Source organism: Coregonus clupeaformis, chromosome 19, assembly GCF_020615455.1.
Source record: "Coregonus clupeaformis isolate EN_2021a chromosome 19, ASM2061545v1, whole genome shotgun sequence".
Classification (NCBI taxonomy): Eukaryota; Metazoa; Chordata; class Actinopteri; order Salmoniformes; family Salmonidae; genus Coregonus; species Coregonus clupeaformis.
In genome coordinates this window covers 636,247-655,467 of record NC_059210.1, presented here as the reverse complement: position 1 = coordinate 655,467, position 19,221 = coordinate 636,247, and the positions used below count along the sequence as shown (strand labels likewise).

Here is a 19,221-nt window from a genome sequence, read left to right as displayed (position 1 = left end):
CACCAAGCCAGTGGTGCGTGTCCCCAGTTTGGCCCGGCCTGTTCCTGCTCCCCGCGCCAAGACAGTGGTGCGTGTTCCCAGTCTGGCCCGGCCTGTTCCTGCTCCCCGCACCAAGCCAGTGGTGCCCGTCGCCAGTCCGGCCCGGTCTGTTCCTGCTCCTCGCACCAAGCCAGTGGTGCGCGTCGCCAGTCTGGCCCGGTCTGTTCCTGCTCCTCGCACCAAGCCAGTGGTGCGCGTCGCCAGTCCGGCCCGGCCTGTTCCTGCTCCTCGTACCAAGCCAGTGGTGCGCGTTGCCAGTCCGGCCCGGCCTGTTCCTGCTCGTCGCACCAAGCAAGTGGGGCGCGTCGCCAGTCCGGCACGGCCCGTGCCCATTCCACCGGTGCCTGGATCGGCACCGGTCAGCGGCTCCATTCCGGAGTCAGAGCAGTCCGCTCCACCGGTGCCTGATCCAGCTCCGGTCAGCGGCTCCACTCCGGAGCCGGAGCCGCCACCGAGGCTGGAGGCCCACCCGGACCCTCCCCTATTCAGTCAAGTTTGTGCGGCCGGAGTCCGCACCTTTGGGGGTACTGTCACGCCCTGGCCTATATAACTCTAGCTAGTTTGGTCAGGGTGTGAATATCTATGTTTGTATTTCTATGTTTGGCCGGGTGTGGTTCCCAATCAGAGGCAGCTGTCGCTCGTTGTCTCTGATTGGGGATCATACTTAGGCAGCCAGTTTTCCTGCCTGTGTTGTGGGTTTTTGTTTGTGTTCGGTTAGTATGGCTTGTGTGTATAGCCTTCCGACGTCACGTTTTGTTGTTTTTGTATGTTTATTAAGTTCAATAAACATGGAGGCATTTCATGCTGCGTTTTGGTCCGTCCCGTTCATCAACGAGCGTGACAATAAGTATTCAGACCCTTTACTCAGTACTCTGTTAAAGCACCTTTGGCAGCGATTACAGCCTCAAGTCGTCTTGGGTATGACGCTACAAGCTTGGCACACCTGTATTTGGGGAGTTTCTCCCATTCTTCTCTGCAGATCCTCTCAAGCTCTGTCAGATTAGATGGGGAGTGTCGCTGCACAGCTATTTTCAGGTCTCTCCAGAGATGTTAGATCGGATTCAAGTCCGGGCTCTGGCTGGGCCACTCAAGGACATTCAGAGACTTGTCCCGAAGCCACTCCTGCGATGTCTTGGCTGTGTGCTTAGGGTCGTTGTCCTGTTGGAAGGTGAACCTTCGCCCCAGTCTGAGGTCCTGAGCGCTCTGGAGCAGGTTTTCATCAAAGATCTCTCTGTACTTTGCTCTGTTCATCTTTCCCTCGACCCTGACTAGTCTCCCTGCTGCTGAAAAACATCCCCACAGCATGATGCTGCCACCACTATGCTTCACCGTAGGGATGGTGCCAGGTTTCCTCCAGATGTGACGCTTGGCATTCAGGCCAAAGATTTCAATCTTGGTTTCATAACACCAGAGAATCTTGTTTCTCATGGTCTGAAAGTCTTTAGGTGCCTTTTAGCGAACTCCAGTGGCTTCCATCTGCCCACTCTACCACAAAGGCGTGGAGTGCTGCAGAGATGGTTGTCCTTCTGGAAGGTTCTCCCATCTCCACAGAGGAACTCTGGAGCTCTGTCAGAGTGACCATTGGGTTCTTGGTCACCTCCATGACCAAGTCCCTTCTCCCCCGATTGCTCAGTTTGGCTGGGCGGCCAGCTCTAGGAAGAGTCTAGGTGGTTCCAAACGTCTTCCAATTAAGAATAATGGAGGCCATTGTGTTCTTGGGGACCTTCAGTGCTGCAGAAATGTTTTGGTACCCTTCCCCAGATCTGTGCCTCGACACAATCCTGTTTTGGAGCTCTACAGACAATTATTTCGACCCATGGCTTGGTTTTTGCTCTGACATGCACTGTCAACTGTAGGACGTTATATAGACAGGTGTGTGCCTTTCCAAATCATGTCCATTTAATTAAATTTACCACAGGTGGACTCCAGTCAAGTTGAAGAAACATCTCAAGGATGATCAATGGAAACAGGATGCACCTGAGCTCAATTTTGAGTCTCATAGCAAAGGGTCTGAATACATATGTAAATATGTTATTTCTGTTTTTTATTTTTAATAAATGTGCAAAAATAAATAAAAATAAACTGTTTTCGCTTTGTCATTATGGGGTATTGTGTGTAGATTGCTGAGATTTTTAAAATATTTAATCAATTTTAGAATAAGACTGTAACATAACAAAATGTGTAAAAAGTAAAGTGGTCTGTATACTTTCCGAAGGCACTGTATATATATTTGTATACTTTTATTGAACGAACACATAAGATGACTATACAAAAAACAATGCATACACAACTTACAATTTTAAAAAAAACATTTTCTTCAGTACATAAAAAAATATGAATTAACCTTTATTTTGACAGGAAAGTGAACCACATAAAGAGATAGAAAATAATGGGAAAAAAGTGATTGCGTGTGTGGCGTGCTATTACAATGTTGTCTGAACCAGTTGTTTGACGCTGCTGTATCACACTGCAATATTGTGGTTTGATATGGTAATACCCCTGAACGTTTCAACAGATAAGGGGGGTGTATTCACTAAAAATCAGAGGGAAGCAAACGGGGAGGGACTAACCTGAACTGGTCCAATAAGAAATGCTTGTTTTCGTTGCAAAACGTTTTCCGTTGCAAATAGTTTTATTACGGTTTGTACGGTGTGCACCATACGACCCTGTTATGATCACATGGTCAAGTCTATTAATCTGACGACTACAGCGATATGATGACATTTCATGAAAGGTTTACCGTGTATGCTTAACTGTAAGTAAACCCCAGTATCCCTTAGTGATCTTTAATAAGTGTTTTGTCGGCCAGAAGACGAAGAGACCAACAATACCAGCGGTATAATCAAAGACCTTCTGTCAGCGCGGTACCAGGAAGTAAGTTACAACTTTAGGGCAAAATCAACCGTCCAGCCCAGTCAGCAATAACCAAATGTGTCTGTTATTTGAGATTGTATGTCAAGGTCTGTTTTTTGTTCGCTCCAGTGTGAAAGCTAGTTAGCTAACTAGCTATATTCTTTACATTTTGAAATGTGTTCTGGGTTTATTGCTCTGCTTTCTGACAGTCTTAAGGAGGAATGTAGGCCTAATCTTAGCCTAGGAAGCAGATAGTGCAGATCTAGCGCCAATGCACTATCGTCGTAAACTCGATGTGCATTCCATGTAATACATACACTCATGTCTACCAGTGGACCGGCTCCTACATAAAGCATCCTCCATTCAGGATGTAAAGGCATCGTTTTCCTCCTTAAAGATGCAAGTTGCAGAAATTGCCTAATTTCAGTTTATGTGACAAAACAAGCAAATATAATGTAGAGAAACATTGTACCGTGTAAACCGCTGTGAAATATATTTTCCATAACCAAAAATATTGTATTTTCAGCTGTTTGAAACTGGTGTACAAAACCGAAAGTAAAAGACGCAAATAATACACTTATAAACGGGAAGCATAAAAATAGTGCACATACAGTAGCATGAAAATGTATGCACTCATTACTGTAAGTCGCTCTGGATAAGAGCTTCTGCTAAATGACTCAAATGTAAATGTAAAATAGAACAGATCTTTCGCTTCTTAGACTTGGTTTCAATAAGAATGACAGATCTATAACTGAATTTTGGCAGGTCAACCAAAAAGTTACAAATTGTAGCTTTAGTGGAAAAGGTGTAAAAATATCAGATTTTGTGTATCATCAGAAAGTAACTAGCATTCCTAGGCATTAGCCACTCTAGCATCATGGTGAAAATTGTGTTTTACAAAGAACATATGCATATTTACCTCGTTTTTTTCTGCCGTTATAGTTAGTTAAGGAGGAAAGTGATGCTTTTGCTGAGGAGTATTTTTGTAATAATGTATAATTTTTTTGTTTTTCTCAATCAGATTGGGTGGGCCTGGCTCACCAATGCCTACGCCACTGGTATTTACAATACAGTATTTAGTTTGCATATAACCTGCCCATTCCACTCCTTCATACCCTAATTTGTGCCACCCATAAGTGAGAAGCCTACATGCCAAGTATATACTATATATTGTGTTCCCTACAGGTTACAGAAAGCAGAACCTTTGAGCTATCTGTGCAGACCTCAGTCCTAGCTACCTACTGGTTATGGAAAATGTGCTCTTTGAGTATTTTGTCGAGTAGGTTTCCTCAAGGAGAAAGCCCCCACTGCAATGTCAAAGATAATCAAACAAAAGCACTATCATAAATACTACAGTAATGTCTGTAAAAACACTACAGTAAATACTACAGTCTGCAAAAACACTACAGTAAATTCAACCGTATACTACAGACCGCAGAAACACTACATTAATTACTATAGTATATACTCCAGTTTTTTACTACAGTATTTATACTATAGTAAACAATAAATACCACTGTATACTACGGTCATGTCCGCAACTCTACAGTAAATACTACAGTATTCACTGTAGTGTTTTTGCAGACTTTTGTCCTGTTAATACTACAGTTAAGTCTGAAAAAAACTACAGTGAATACTATAGTATTTATACCATAGACAGGTTGGTTGTTTAGCAACAAAACCGACACGTGCGCAACAATGGGGCAAAACAGGCTGGGTTGGTTTAGAGTGTTGACAACATGTAAACTATATTTCATCTCCAATGTTTATAGAAAACATAATTAAAGTTGCACAATGAATACTTGTTTTCTCTCAAATACATCGTTACAGTTGTTGGTTAGCTAGCTAGCAAATGTATGCCTTATTAGTATAGATGTGACATCAGTCAAAACCCATCAAAACAAGACATGGTACACTACATGACCAAAAGTATGTGGACATCTGGTCGTCGAACATCTCATTCCAAAATCATGGGCATTAATATGGAGTTGGTCCCCCTTTGCTGCTATAACAGCCTACACTCTTCTGGGAAGGCTTTCCACTAGATGTTGGAACATTGCTGCGGGGACTTGCTTCCATTCAGCCACGACCATTAGTGAGGTCGGGCACTGATGTTGGGTGATTATGCCTGGCTTGCAGTAGGCATTCCAATTCATCCCAAAGGTGTTCGATGGGGTTGAGGTCAGGGCTCTGTACAGGCTAGTCAAGTTCTTCCACACCGATCTCGACAAACCATTTTTGTACGGACCTCGCTTTGTTTACGGGGGCATTGTCATGCTGAAACAGGAAAGGGCCTTCCACAAACTGTTGCCACAAAGTTGGAAGCACAGAATCGTCTAGAATGTCAATGTATGCTGTAGCGTTAAGATTTCCCTTCACTGGAACGAAGTGGCCTAGCCCGAACCATGAAAAAAAGCCCTAGACCATTGTTCCTCCTCCACCAAACTTTACAGTTGGCATTATGCATTCAGGCAGGTAGTGTTCTCCTGGCATCCGCCAAACCCAGATTCGTCTGTCAGATGGTGAAGTGTGATTCATCACTCCATAGAACGTGTTTCCACTGCTCCAGAGTCCAATGGCAGCGAGCTTTACACCACTCCAGCCGACACTTGGCATTGCGCATGGTAATCTTAGGCTTGTGTGCGGCTGCTCGGCCATGGAAACCCATTTCATGAAGCTCCCGACGAACAGTAATTGTGCTGACGTTGCATCCAGAGGCAGTGTGGAACTCGGTAGTGAGTGTTGCAACTGAGGACAGACGATTTTCACGCGCTACGTGCTTCAGCACTCGGCAGTCCCGTTCTGTGAGTTTGTGTGGCCTACCACTTTGCGGCTGAGCCGTTGTTGCTCCTAGACGAAATTTGACGAACTGACTTGTTGGAAAGGTGGCATCCTGTGACGGTGCCACGTTGAAAGTCATTGAGCTCTTCAGTAAGGCCATTATACTGCCAATGTTTGTCTATGAAGATTGCATGGCTGTGTGCTCGATTTTATACACCTGTCAGCAACGGGTGTGGCTGAAATAGCCGAATCCACTAATTTGAAGGGGTGTCCACATACTTTTGTATATATTATGTATCAAGAACAATATATAACTATCTGAAAGGAGCCACTTATGAATCCCCTGATAGTTGTCTGGCCATCCAGAATCCCAACAATCAAACAGACTTTTGCCCCGTTGAAGCATCCACATAGTTTCCGTGACGTTGTCAGCTAACCCATCTATAGTATTTTTTTCATGTGGGTGCCCTTGTCTTGCTCTCTGGGTGTGGGTGTTTGTGGTATTGTCTGTGCGTGGAAGATGGGACTGTTTAAAAATCCCCATAAGAATGCAAAAAATGACAAATCTCTGTTTCACAATGGACAAAGAAAGTTGTATGGTTTTGTATTTAATTGTACATATTTGTTTGGGTTTCACTCCAGGCTGAGCTACCGCAGTTGAGTGAGGAGGATGCGTTCCCGACAGAGGGGGGGAGGTCAGCTGGGCCTAATCCTCCTGGCCTCCCAGGTCTTCCAGGTGGGGGTGGAGAACATTCCCCCTGTGACGCTGGCTGTGTTGTGCCTTAACGTCTACCTCTTTCTGGTGCCCACCTTACCCATCCTCCAGGCCTGCATCAGCGTCCAGCAGGCCTACTGGGGTGGGGACTGGCGCCGACTCGTGCTGTCGCCGCTGCACCACCTAGACGAGTGGCACCTGTACTACAACATGGCATCCTTCCTGTGGAAGGGCGTCAAGCTGGAGCCCCGGCTGGGCAGCAGCTTCTACGCCTGCCTTCTGGCTGTTTTCTCCCTGCTGACGGGCGTGATTTATCTGCTTCTGGAGATGGGGCTCTCGGAGATCACCCAGGACCCCTCTTACAACATACAGTGTGCAGTCGGCTTCTCAGGTACTAGCTAGCTACAGTGTCAGTGTGTTTGTTGTTATGCTGCTGAGGGAGGTTTCTGTCCATCCTCACAATAGTTTGGGTAACGGGAGTTTTTTGACCAGGAAAACCAGAGGTCCTAGTTATAGACCTAGCCTAAATGTGAATGGGCCTCTGTTGGTCAGTAAAAAGGTTTTCAACTCTGTGAATTTGCTTCCTGAATTGAAAACTGAATTGGCCCCAATCATGCTGTGCTGTGAGTGGCATGGTGAGACTGAACTGTCTGTCCTGTGTTGTAGGAGTGCTTTTCGCTCTGAAAGTGCTGAGTAACCACTACTACCCGGGAGGTGTCTCCTATGTGATGGGCGTCCCAGTGGCCAATCGCTACGCCAGCTGGGTCGAGCTGGTGCTGATTCATGTAATGTCCCCGGGGTGAGTTCTTTGTCGCAGGAGTAGTCAGTTGCACAGTAAACACATGGTCTATGTCTACAGACTTTTCCCCCAGCCCAGCTCTCACAAGTTTCCAATAAGAAATGCAAAAACATTACTTTTTTTTACCATTGTGTGCCCTAATTAACATGACCCAGGGTTCATCGTAAGTTCACTAGACAGTCTCTTATCATCCAAATAGAGGGCTGTGTCAAATAGTTCTAAATGAAAGCTTACAGACATAACTAAAACTAAAAGCATTGTATTTGGGATAAATAATTCACTAAACGCTAAACCTCAACTACATCTCGTAAGGAATAATGTGGAAATTGAGCAAGTTGAGGTGAGGTGGAGTAACCCTGGATTGTAAACTGTCATGGTCAAAACATTGATACAACATTAGCTAAGATGGGGAGAAGTTTGCCCATAATAAAGCGCTGCTCTGTCTTCTTAACAACACTATCAACAAGGCAGGTCCTACAGGCCCTAGTTTTGTCGCACCTAGACTACTGTTCAGTCAAGTGGTCAGGTGCCACAAAGAGGGACTTGGGAAAATTACAGTTGGCTCAGAACAGGGCAGCACGGCTGGCCCTTAAAAGTACACAGAAAGCTAACATTAATGACATGCATGTCAATCTCTCATGGCTCAAAGTGGAAGATAGATTGACTTCATCACTACTTGTTTTTGTAAGAGGTGTTGACAAGCTGAATGTACCGAGCTGTCTATTTTAAAATACTAGTACACAACTCGGACACCCATGCATACCCCACAAGACATGCCACCAAAGGTCTCTTCACAGTCCCCAAGTCCAGAACAAACTTTGGGAGGCGCACAGTACTACATGGAACTCTATTCCACATCAGGTAACTGATGCAAGAATCAGATTAAAAAAAACAAACAGGTAAAAATACACCTAATGGAACAACGGGGACTGTGAAGAGACGCACACAAATGTACAGACACATGCATATGCACACATTGTGATATTGTTGTATGGTGGTATTAAACATTTTGTATTGTAGATATGTAGTGGTGTAATAATGTTATATGATGTACTGTTTTATCTTTTGTTTTATATGTAATATAAGTGCTTTAGGCATTTTTCCTATTTTGTTGCCTTACAACCTGGAATAAAAATTTATTTTTTGGGGGTTTGTATCATTTGATTTACACATCTTGCCTACCACTTTGAAGATGCAAAATATTTTTTCTTGTGAAACAAACAAGAAATAAGACAAAAAAACGTAACTTGAGTGTGGATAACTATTCACACTCAAGAAAGTCAATAATTTGTGGAGCCACCTTTTGCAGCAATTACAGTTGCAAGTCTCTTGGGGTATGTCTCTATAAGCTTGGCACATCTAGCCACTGGGATGTTTGCCCATTCTTCAAGGCAAAACTACTCCAGCTCCTTCAAGTTGGATGGGTTCCGCTGGTGTATAGCAATCTTTAAGTCATACCACAGATTCTCAATTGGATTGAGGTCTGGGCTTTGACTAGGCCATTCCAAGACATTTAAATATTTCCCCTTAAACCACTCAAGTGTTGCTTTAGCAGTATGTTTAGGGTCATTGTCCTGCTGGAAGGTGAACCTCCATCCCAGTCTCAAATCTCTGGAAGACTGAAACAGGTTTCCCTCAAGAATTTCCCTGTATTTAGCGCCATCCATCATTCCTTCAATTCTGACCAGTTTCCCAGTCCCTGCCAATGAAAAACATCCCCACAGCATGATGCTGCCACCACCATGCTTCACTGTGGTGAGAGGTGTTGGGTTTGCGCTAGACATAGCGTTTTCCTTGATGGCCAAAAAATCTGACCAGAGTACCTTCTTCCATGTGTTTGGGGAGTCTCCCACATGCTTTTTGGCGAACACCAAACGTTTTTTCTTATTTTTTTCTTTAAGCAATGGCTTTTTTCTGGCCACTCTTCCGTAAATCCCAGCTCTGTGGAGTGTATTGCTTAAAGTGGTCCTATGGACAGATACTCCAATCTCCACTGTGGAGCTTTGCAGCTCCTTCAGGGTTATCTTTGGTCTCTTTGTTGCCTCTCTGATTATTGCCCTCCTTGCCTGGTCCGTGAGTTTTGGAGGGCGGCCCTCTCTTGGCAGGTTTGTTGTGGTGCCATTTTTTCTTTCAATTTTTTAATAATGGATTTAATGGTGCTCCGTGGGATGTTCAAAGTTTCAGATATTTTTTTATAACCCAACCCTGATCTGTACTTCTCCACAACTTTGTCCCTGACCTTTTTGGAGAGCTCATTGGTCTTCATGGTGCTGCTTGCTTGGTGGTGCCCCTTGCTTAGTGGTGTTGCAGATTCTGGGGCCTTTCAAAAAAGGTGTATATATACTGAGATCACGTGACTGATCATGTTAAACTTAGATTGCACACAGGTGGACTTTATTCAACTAATTATGTGACTTCTGAAGATAATTGGTTGCACCAGATCTTATTTAGGGGCTTTATAGCAAGGGGGGTGAATACATATGCACGCACCACTTTTCCGTTGAATTTTTTGAAACAAGTTATTTTTTTCATTTCACTTCACCAATTTGGACTATTTTGTGTATGTAAAAATCAATTTAAATTACAGGTTGTAATGCAACAAAATGGGAAAACGCCAAGGGGGATGAATACTTTTGCAAGGCACTGTATGTAATATTTGCGTTAATTCCGATTTTATTTATAGGGAATCCACAACATCTTGAAGTACAGTATAACAAGTATTCAGACCCTTTACTCAGTACTTTCTTGAAGCACCTTTGGCAGCGATTACAGCCTTGTGTCTTTTTGTGTAAAACGCTACAAGCTTGGCACCCCTGTATTTGGGGAGTTTCTCCCATTCTTCTCTGCAGATCCTCTCAAGCTCTGTCAGGTTGGATGGGGAGTGTCGCTGCACAGCTATTTCCGGTCTCTCCAGAGATGTTCTATAGGGTTCAAGTCCGGGCTCTGGCTGAGCCACTCAAGGACATTCAGAGACTTGTCCCGAAGCCACTCCTGCGTTGTCTTGGCTGTGTGCTTAGGGTCGTTGTCCTGTTGGAAGGTGAACCTTCGCCCCAGTCTGAGGTCCTGAGCGCTCTGGAGCAGGTTTTCGTCAAGGATCTCTCTGTACTTTGCTCCGTTCATCTTTCCCTCGATCCTGACTAGTCTCCCAATCCCTTCCGCTGAAAAACATCCCCACAGCATGATGCTGCCACCACCATGCTTCACCGTAGGGATGGTGCCAGGTTTCCTCCAGACGTCACGCTTGGCATTCAGGCCAAAGAGTTACATCTTGGTTTCATTTGACCAAATAATCTTGTTTCTCATGGTCTGAGAGTCTTTAGGTGCCTTTTGGCAAACTCCAAGCGTGCTGTCATGTGCCTTTTTACTGAGGAGTGACTTCTGCCTGGCCACTCTACCATAAAGGCCTGATTAGTTGAGTGCTGTAGAGAGGGCTGTCCTTCTGGAAGGTTCTCCATCTCCACAGAGGAACTCTGGAGCTCTGTCAGAGGGACCATCGGGTTCTTGGTCTCCTCCCTGACCAAGGCCTTTGTCCCTCGATTGCTCTGTTTGGCCGGGCGGCCAGCTCTAGGAAGAGTCTTGTTGGTTCCAAACTTCTTCCATTTAAGAATGATGGAGGCCACTGTGTTCTTGGGGATCTTCAATGCTGCAGACATTTTTTGGTACCCTTCCCCAGACGCAATCCTGTCTCTGAGCCCCAAGGACAACTCCTTCGACCCATGGCTTGGTTTTTGCTCTGACATGCACTGTCAACTGTGGGACCTTATATAGACAGGTATGTGCCTTTCCAACTCATGTCCAATCAATTGAATTTACCACAGGTAGACTCCAATCAAGTTGTGGAAACGTCTCAAGGATGATCAATGAAAACAGGAGCTCAATTTCGAGTCTCATAGAAAAGGGTCTGAATACTTATGTAAATTTTATATTTATGTTTATTTCTAAACATTTCTTAACATTTCTAAAAACCTGTTTTCACTTTGTCATTATGGGGTATTGTGTGTAGATTGATGAGGAAATGTTTTTTAAAATCTGTTTTAGAATAAGGCTGTAACGTAAAAAATGTGAACAAAGTCAATGGGTCTGAATACTTTCCGAAAACGCTCTGTATGTAGATATCTTTGTTAGAAAGAATACTATATTTCCCTTGGCGGAGTGATTCTGAATGTAAAAAAATTGCCAATTTACCCCACTGTCCCCTAGGATTGTTGAGAGTGCACAACCTCACTAGCGGGTCTGTAATGCCTGATAAGTGTGTGTTTATACAGTGTCCGTGATGTGAGAAGTGTGCGTATGGTGGTGTAATAACAGCGCTCATCTTGACAGAACAGATCTTGTTTCCCTAAAGTAGTGTGCTGTGCATATGTTTAATTACGGAGTCGTGTGTGTCATGTAACTCATAACACGTTCCTCTGTGCAGGACCTCCTTTGTGGGACACCTGGCAGGCATCCTGGTGGGGCTTCTCTACACCGCTGGTCCTCTGAAGATCATCATGAGCTCAATTGCAGGTTTGTAGCTTAGTGGTTAAGAGCGTTGTGCCAGTAACCGAAAGGTCGCTGGTTCTAATCCCCGAGCCGACTAGGTGAAAAATCTGTCGACGTGCCCTTGAGCAAGGCACTTAACCCTAATTGCTCATGTAAGTCGCTCTGGATAAGAGCGTCTGCTAAATGACTAAAATGTAAAATGTCTGTGGGCAACATTTTCCTCTCGCTAAAACATGCGCAACGAGTTAAAAAACCTGTGCAATGACGAGTTCTGTCTTTTTGTCTCACCTGCATTTGTGTCTGCACGGATCCTGTAAAACGTTGGACCTGTGTAGGTGGAGCATAAAATGGGAGTGTCAAGTGTCATAAAAGTAGAGATATAAAATTGTATGTCATACACTACAGTTGAGGAACAGTGAGAAAGTAATTCTGCTTTGAAAGTTGATAAACTTGTAACCCCACTTTTGAGAAAATGACCCTTGAATGTTTTGGTACACGTTCTGGAGAGCTCTTCTTTGTCTACACCCATTCAGCATCGTTCACTCCCTCTTAAGCCCCACCCATCTCTTTAAGGATTCACATGTGAGGCCATGTGCTAAAGACTAAAGGCTGGTTTATACTACATCTATCGACATGTCTGTATAAGGTTGTCATTCATTATTACAGGAAAATAAACTCACAACAAGATCATTATTTACATCTTAGCAAGCTAGCTAAACGATGAACCATAGTCCCAACTCATAACATTACTACCCTGCATGAATCTACAGGTAGCTAAACGCTAACCAACTAGCTAGGTTAAATGTTAGCTAGCTAGCTAACATTAGGCTATAACTAGCAATGCAAAGGGCTCTGAGATTGCTATAACTAGCAATGCAAATGGCTCGGAGATACAAATAATATTACTACACAGATCATACACGTAACGTTAGCTAGCGAGCCAGCCAGCTAACGTTAGCTAGCTAGCTAACGGTACGCTTTAATTTGCCATTAAAATGACAATTTCTGACAATTTTAAACGTATAATATCTGAAAATGTAGCTAGCTAGCTAGACTCTCTTACATGTATACATGGATGAACGCTTCTCCCTCTCTGTCACAGATGCCATGGTTGCCCTTAGTTTGAAGATGTAATCTGGAGACATGTTTTATACAACAGTGTTCTCTTTTCGACTCCCTCCGCATTTGCAATCATACTCTGCAATCAAAAATCTGCGTTAGAAAGGATTACCTACACATAGTGAGCAGCTCATTATAGACAGAAGCGCGCTACAATCGACCAATCCAAACTCAGCTCTCGGGATGTCCAGCCCATCCATTATCTCAGCCAATCATGGCTAGCAGGAAGGTTCCTGTCTTTTTCCGTGGCTAAACCAACTAGGCTCGTAATTTAACAATTTTATTCATATTAACATATGGCGTACAAGTTTGTTATTAAGGCACATGAAATTTCACATGTTCCAGAAGGCATTTCTCCCCAAAAATATAAATACAATCCTGTGAAGTAGTGACATATGCCTAGTTTCCTGAAACAAGTCACAATTATCAGTGACAATCCATAATATAATCTGCCTATGAATGAGGGTGTTGTTGTTGCTTATATACCAACTTTTATATTTACCTAAAATAGTCTATATGTTGTAATGTATTCTTGTCTTTTTAGCTCTCGCAAAGTAAGAATAAATATAAATGTCAATAAACTTGAATTTGAACATCAGTTTGAAATAAACAGGTGTATTCACCATTAACACATTTTAAGTAATTTCCAGACCTACATTATTCCATTGAGATTATTTTTTCAAATATTCCACCCATTTACTAACGAAGTTACCCAGTACTTATAGCTGTTTAGGTATTTGATAGACATGGAAATGAAAGTGTGCTTATTCCTGTTCAGTTTACACGTAGGGGAACCCTATAGCATCTGCCTTATGGGAGGAGCTGATACTCAGAGTGGAGTACATGGGAGTGGTCTGAAATAATTTTCTGGGCTTGCCTGATAATGGCTTGTTCAAAAATGGTCTGCAGGGACAAATGCTGCCTCACACCCATGACCTTCATGGCAGTTTGTGTCAAGCGGGCAATTTGAGATACATTTCCAAATCAGACTATGAAGTCATATCTTAGGATACTCTCTTAAGCATTGTAGCAGTGTTGCTTCTATGCCTCTCCTTGCCCCATCCTGAGCTCGAACCAGGGACCCTCGGAACATCGACAACTGTCACCCACAAAGCATTGTTACCCGTCCCTTCACAAAAGCTGCGGCCCTTGCGAAGCAAGGTTCAGATGTTTCAGAGCAGGGTGACGTCAATGCTAACTAGCTAGCCATTTCACATAGGCTACAACAGCATCGTTGAAAAGTTGCCCTTAGTCTGTGTCTGTGTGTGCGTGTATGTGTTTCTCTTTTGATTTTTCTTGCCTGTCCAAACCACAGTGGTTTTTGTCCTTCTTTAAACAAGACGTGCATGTGGTGTTGGTTCCAAGCTGCACTGTTTTTCATAGAAATGTCAGGTTAAATGCATTTGGAAACAAAACAAATGATGTTATGTGTTCAACCACAGTATAACATTACAATCATGATTAGACAAATTAAATGATCAGGTGTCTCCTCTCCCAACAGGATTTGTGACAAATGGATACCATGCCAGACAAAATCCATATTATAACTCTTCAGGTATGTAGCTACGTGTATGAGTACTCATTTTGCACCTTGATTTATTGATGTCTCGCTTCCACAACGGGCAAAGAGTCTAAGGATTATTTTGTTTGTGTGTGCAATATAATCTGAACAAAAATATAAACGCAACATGTAAAGTGTTGGTCCCGTGTTTCATGAGCTGAAATAAAAGATACCAGACATTTTTCATACGCACAAAAAGCTTATTTCTCTCAAATTATGTGCACAAATTTGTTTACATCCCTGTTAGTGAAAATTTCACCTTTACCAAGATAATCCATCCACCTGACAGGTGTGGTATATCAAACAGCGTGATCATTACACAGGTGCACCTTGTGTTGGGGGACAATAAAAGGCCACTCTAAAACTTGCAGTTTTGTCACACAAATCAAATCACATTTTTATTGATCACATAAACATTTTTAGCAGATGTTATTGTGGGTGTAGTGAAATGCTTGTAAAAATGTATAACACACACAAAAAAATATATACAGCAAAGTTGCTGCCATGTCTGTCAGCGCCATCTTGCCACAGATGTCTCAAGTTTTGAGATGCGTGCAATTGGCATGCTGACTGCAGGAATGTCCACCAGAGCTGTTGCTAGAGAAGTGAATGTTCATTTCTTTAACATAAGCCACCTCCAACGTCGTTTTAGAGAATTTGGCAGTACGTCCAACTGGCCTCACAACCGCAGATCACATGTATGCCATCGTGTGGGCGAGCAGTTTGCTGATGTCAACGTTGTGAACAGAGTGCCCCATGGTGGAGGTGGGGTGATGGTATGGGCTGGAATAAGCTATGGACAACAAACACAATAGCATTTTATCGATGGCAATTTGAATGCACAAACATACAGTGACGAGATCCTGAGGCCCAATTTTCTTTACGCTATCTGTGCCAAACAGATGCATATCTGTATTCCCAGTCATGTGAAATCCATAGATTAGGGCCTAATTAATTTATTTCAATTGACTGATTTCCTCATATGAACTGTAACTCTATAAAATCGCTGAAATTGTTGCATGTTGCGTTTATATTTTTGTTCAGTATAGTTCCAAGCTCTCTAAATTAAAAATGGTCTCATACTTACCAAGAGCCTGATATATTTGGTAATCGTAGTGTGTGTGTGTGTGTGTGTGCGCGTTTATGTGTGGGTGGGGGGGGATTCTGTAGGATACAGTGGCAGTAGTGGAGGACCTCATACGCACCCCCAGAATGGTCACCCTTACACTGGAGGTCTATCAGAGGAGGAGCAGTACGAGGCAGCCATCAGAGCCAGTCTCAATGGCAGAGGTGAGACAACACAGGCCTGGGTTGTGTTCATTAAGCAGTAGGCAACAAACGGAAGAAGACGGGGACTACCTGGACTTGTCAAATATGAAACACACATTTATAATACTATAATAAGCTCACATAGTTGCTGTCACAAACTCCAAACTCCACACAGTTATCACTGACTAGTTGGATATTAATTTCCCACTAAGCAAACCATTTCTGTACTTACAGCATTCTTATAAATACTTTTTTTTATCAGGTTTTGCTTGGCAGAATTTATTTTTGGATTTGACATTTGTCAATAAAATTCATGAATGCATTTTTTTGTCAAATGGGTTTGTGTTGTACTTGTAGCCCTGGTTGTCCTGAAAAAAAATGTTTATACACTTCAATGTGAGGCTAAATATGAGGGCAGAGCAAGCGGATGAAAGTAAGTAGTTAATTTCAGCTTGTTTTGATGTGGGAAGCCTTGGTACAACAGAGTTAATTGTGCTGGTAAATAGAGTTAATTGGAAGTGCTTGAATCTGTTTTGATTTGATTGAAGATTTTTGAAGTCCTCCATTTAATCTAAATGTTGGGTCAAATAACTAATCTATATGAGTGCCCGCATCCCGATCCAAGCCTACAGCCTCAGTCACAACACCTACATGTGTCAATCATTATAATTCAGAAAATAAATATTTCTTCTTATGTCCCTTAGGGGGCTCCACTCAGAGAAGACAAACCTCGTATGGTTTCAACATCCCAGGAGAACTGACAGCAGAGGAGATCAGGAGGCGGCGGCTCCAGAGGATTGACCACTTAGACTGACCACTGACTGACCAAGCTGGACTATTGGTTCATTGGAGAATAAAATATCACTTTCCTCAAGGAATACTACACTGAAAAAGTCTAGTATTTTGTCCATCAGTCCACTGTTAAAAGTAGAATCAGTGAAATGACGTTGCACGAGCAGTACCGCAGGTATTGCGATGAGCAAGATGCAAGACTTCGCTTTCACGCAGTCACACACAGTATCTGCGCATGTGCACAGGTTCGCTTAACACTCTTACAATGTGGTAGCCACGGGACCAAAAGAGCAGAGAAGTTTAGCCTCGCGCTCCAACGCTCTTAGTTGTTGGGGAGTGTATTTTCATTTGTCATTTTATAAATAAAAATATTAAATATGAATATTTGAAAAAGTATAAATATTATGCAGCGGAAACAGCCAAATATATCCAAATCGCATTTTAGTAACCACACTGTCAGCCTGGTAGAACACATAAATGATGACGGATTTGACATTCACTTTGTAGTATCAGCTTTATTGAATGGGTGCCAGTGACTGCGTCCTTGTGCTATCTATCCCCCACGGTTAACGTGCCATTGATCTCTTACCGTATGTATTGGGCTACTATTTCATTATTTTCAACTATCAATGAAGATTTTAAGCCCTGTAGTATTTGAATGTAATAATAGGATTACCAAATATACTCTGTCTTTTATCAAATATGAAACAGCAATTTTATAATTTTAGAGATCTGGGAACTAAGTCTTACATTTTGTTACATTTTGCTCTAGAGGGAATCTGAGAATTAACTTGTAATGTGATGTATTTCTTAAAATAATCTTGTTTGTTATACGATATATTTTTTTGGAACGTTTATATTAAATATATACATTGTGTTATAAACATTGCATTTTCCCCCTTAGTTCAGTACATTAAAGACTACATTTGAGCTAGTATGAAGCTTATAATACTCCAATAACCATTTACAATTACCTAAACACTGGCATCAGGCCAGACAATCACACAGACATGAAACTTGGACATTAGATGCATTTATTTTACCTTTAAACAGTCCACATATAATGCTTTTAAGACTACTGGTTGCTTATAGGAATATGTGTGTTAGTGAAACGGTTATCCTATAAGGATTAAGTGTGCTGACAGAAATCATACCAAATGTTTTAAGAAGAGGATTGTCTTGGGGGTGGCTCAGCCTCTGTGTGTGTGTGTGTGTCAGTAATGTTGAAGAGTTACCATGTTTAACCTCTGACATGCCTCTAACGTTACAGGAGTAACCACACATTGAGAGAGGGGAGGGGTTTGGAGAAGAACGCTCCCTCCCTTTCCAGAACCAAAGTCAGTCAGTCAATCAGTTAACAACTCAGAGCCACTTCTGACAGACTGGTCATATACTGTCAGTGTTTTCTCATCTACACATTTACACCCACAACGCTCCTATTGGGACAGAGGAGGGCCTCATTATGTTAATCACATGGAATGACTCAGGGGAAGCGTGATGTGAAACATTTCGAATGTTGCAGATAGAAATAGAATGAATGGATTTGAAACGACTCCCTATTCAATCTGGCAGACAATCACTTTTCTGTGACGTTACATCCTCCTGAGTGTGGCTTCCACTGCAAAGCTCTCTAGTCCTGTTTATATGGGGCCTTTAACAATAGTTATGTTCTGTTGCCCTCTGACATTGGTTATCTTTGGAAACATTACAGTTAAAAAAGAGACACTCGGGTGACCACAATCTTCTCATTGACCTAAAAATTACCTTCGAGTCCAAATTTAACCAGACAGCAAGGGTATGTTTGCACCGAGAAATTGAGAATGTTGAGATGTATGGTAGAAGAAAAAACTATCCCAAGGCATGTTACCCTTTCTCATCACCATAACGATCGTGAGATAAAACAGAGTTGATCTAAACCAGGGGTGGGCAATCTCACACTGCGAGAGTCGGGGGGGTACAGGTTTTTGTTCCACCCCAGCAGCAACACACCTGATTCAACTTGTCAAAGTCTTGATTGAAGTCTTGATATGATTACTTGAATCAGGTGTGTTACTGCTTGACTGGAACAGAAATCCCCACACCGGGCCTCGCAGGGTAAGATTGTCAATCTGTGAAACGATGATACCTGCGAGCGCTCCTTAACACAGTTATGTGACCCTATGCTTCTTGGTTTTCCAAATGTTTTTCTCTCATCCACAGCCTACAAATACAGTTGAAGTCGGAAGTTTACGTACACCTCAGCCAAATACATTTAAACTCAGTTTTTCACAATTCCTGACATTTAATCCTAGTAAAAATTCACTGCCTTAGGTCAGTTAGGATCACCATTTTAATTTAAGAATGTGAAATGTCATAATAATAGTAGAGAGAATGATTTATTTCAGCTTTTATTTCTTTCATCACATTCCCAGTGGGTCAGAAGTTTACATACACTCAATTAGTATTTGGTAGCATTGCCTTTAAATTGTTTAACTTGGGTCAAACGTTTCGGGTAGCCTTCCACAAGCTTCCCACAATAAGTTGGGTGAATTTTGGCCCATTCCTCCTGACAGAGCTGGTGTAATTGAGTCAGGTTTGTAGGCCTCCTTGCTCGCACACACTTTTTCAGTTCTGCCCACACATTTTCTATAGGATTGAGGTCAGGGCTTTGTGATGGCCACTCCAATAGCTTGACTTTGTTGTCCTTAAGCCATTTTGCCACAACTTTGGAAGTTTGCTTGGGGTCATTGTCCATTTGGAAGACCCATTTGCGACCAAGCTTTAACTTCCTGACTGATGTCTTGATATGTTGCTTCAATAACTTAGTGTATG

At 42.6% G+C, this 19,221-nt stretch overlaps 1 protein-coding gene across 2 annotated transcripts; it reads left to right on the top strand.

Annotated features, from left to right (window-relative positions):
* The first annotated feature begins 2,681 nt into the window (after positions 1 to 2,681).
* LOC121560211 (rhomboid-related protein 4) lies at positions 2,682 to 17,294 on the top strand. 2 transcript variants are annotated; one of them, XM_041873244.2, is made up of 8 exons: positions 2,682 to 2,913; positions 3,914 to 3,950; positions 6,316 to 6,779; positions 7,055 to 7,187; positions 11,605 to 11,693; positions 14,290 to 14,343; positions 15,520 to 15,639; positions 16,323 to 17,294. In XM_041873244.2, exons 3-8 carry the CDS (start codon positions 6,344 to 6,346, stop codon positions 16,430 to 16,432), a joined length of 942 nt encoding a protein of 313 aa, XP_041729178.1. In that variant the 5' UTR covers positions 2,682 to 2,913; positions 3,914 to 3,950; positions 6,316 to 6,343; the 3' UTR covers positions 16,433 to 17,294. The 2 variants fall into 2 exon arrangements, with proteins under 2 accessions (XP_041729178.1, XP_041729176.1); XM_041873242.2 differs by lacking the exon at positions 3,914 to 3,950 and having other exon boundaries at positions 2,683 to 2,913.
* Positions 17,295 to 19,221: the final 1,927 nt, after the last annotated feature.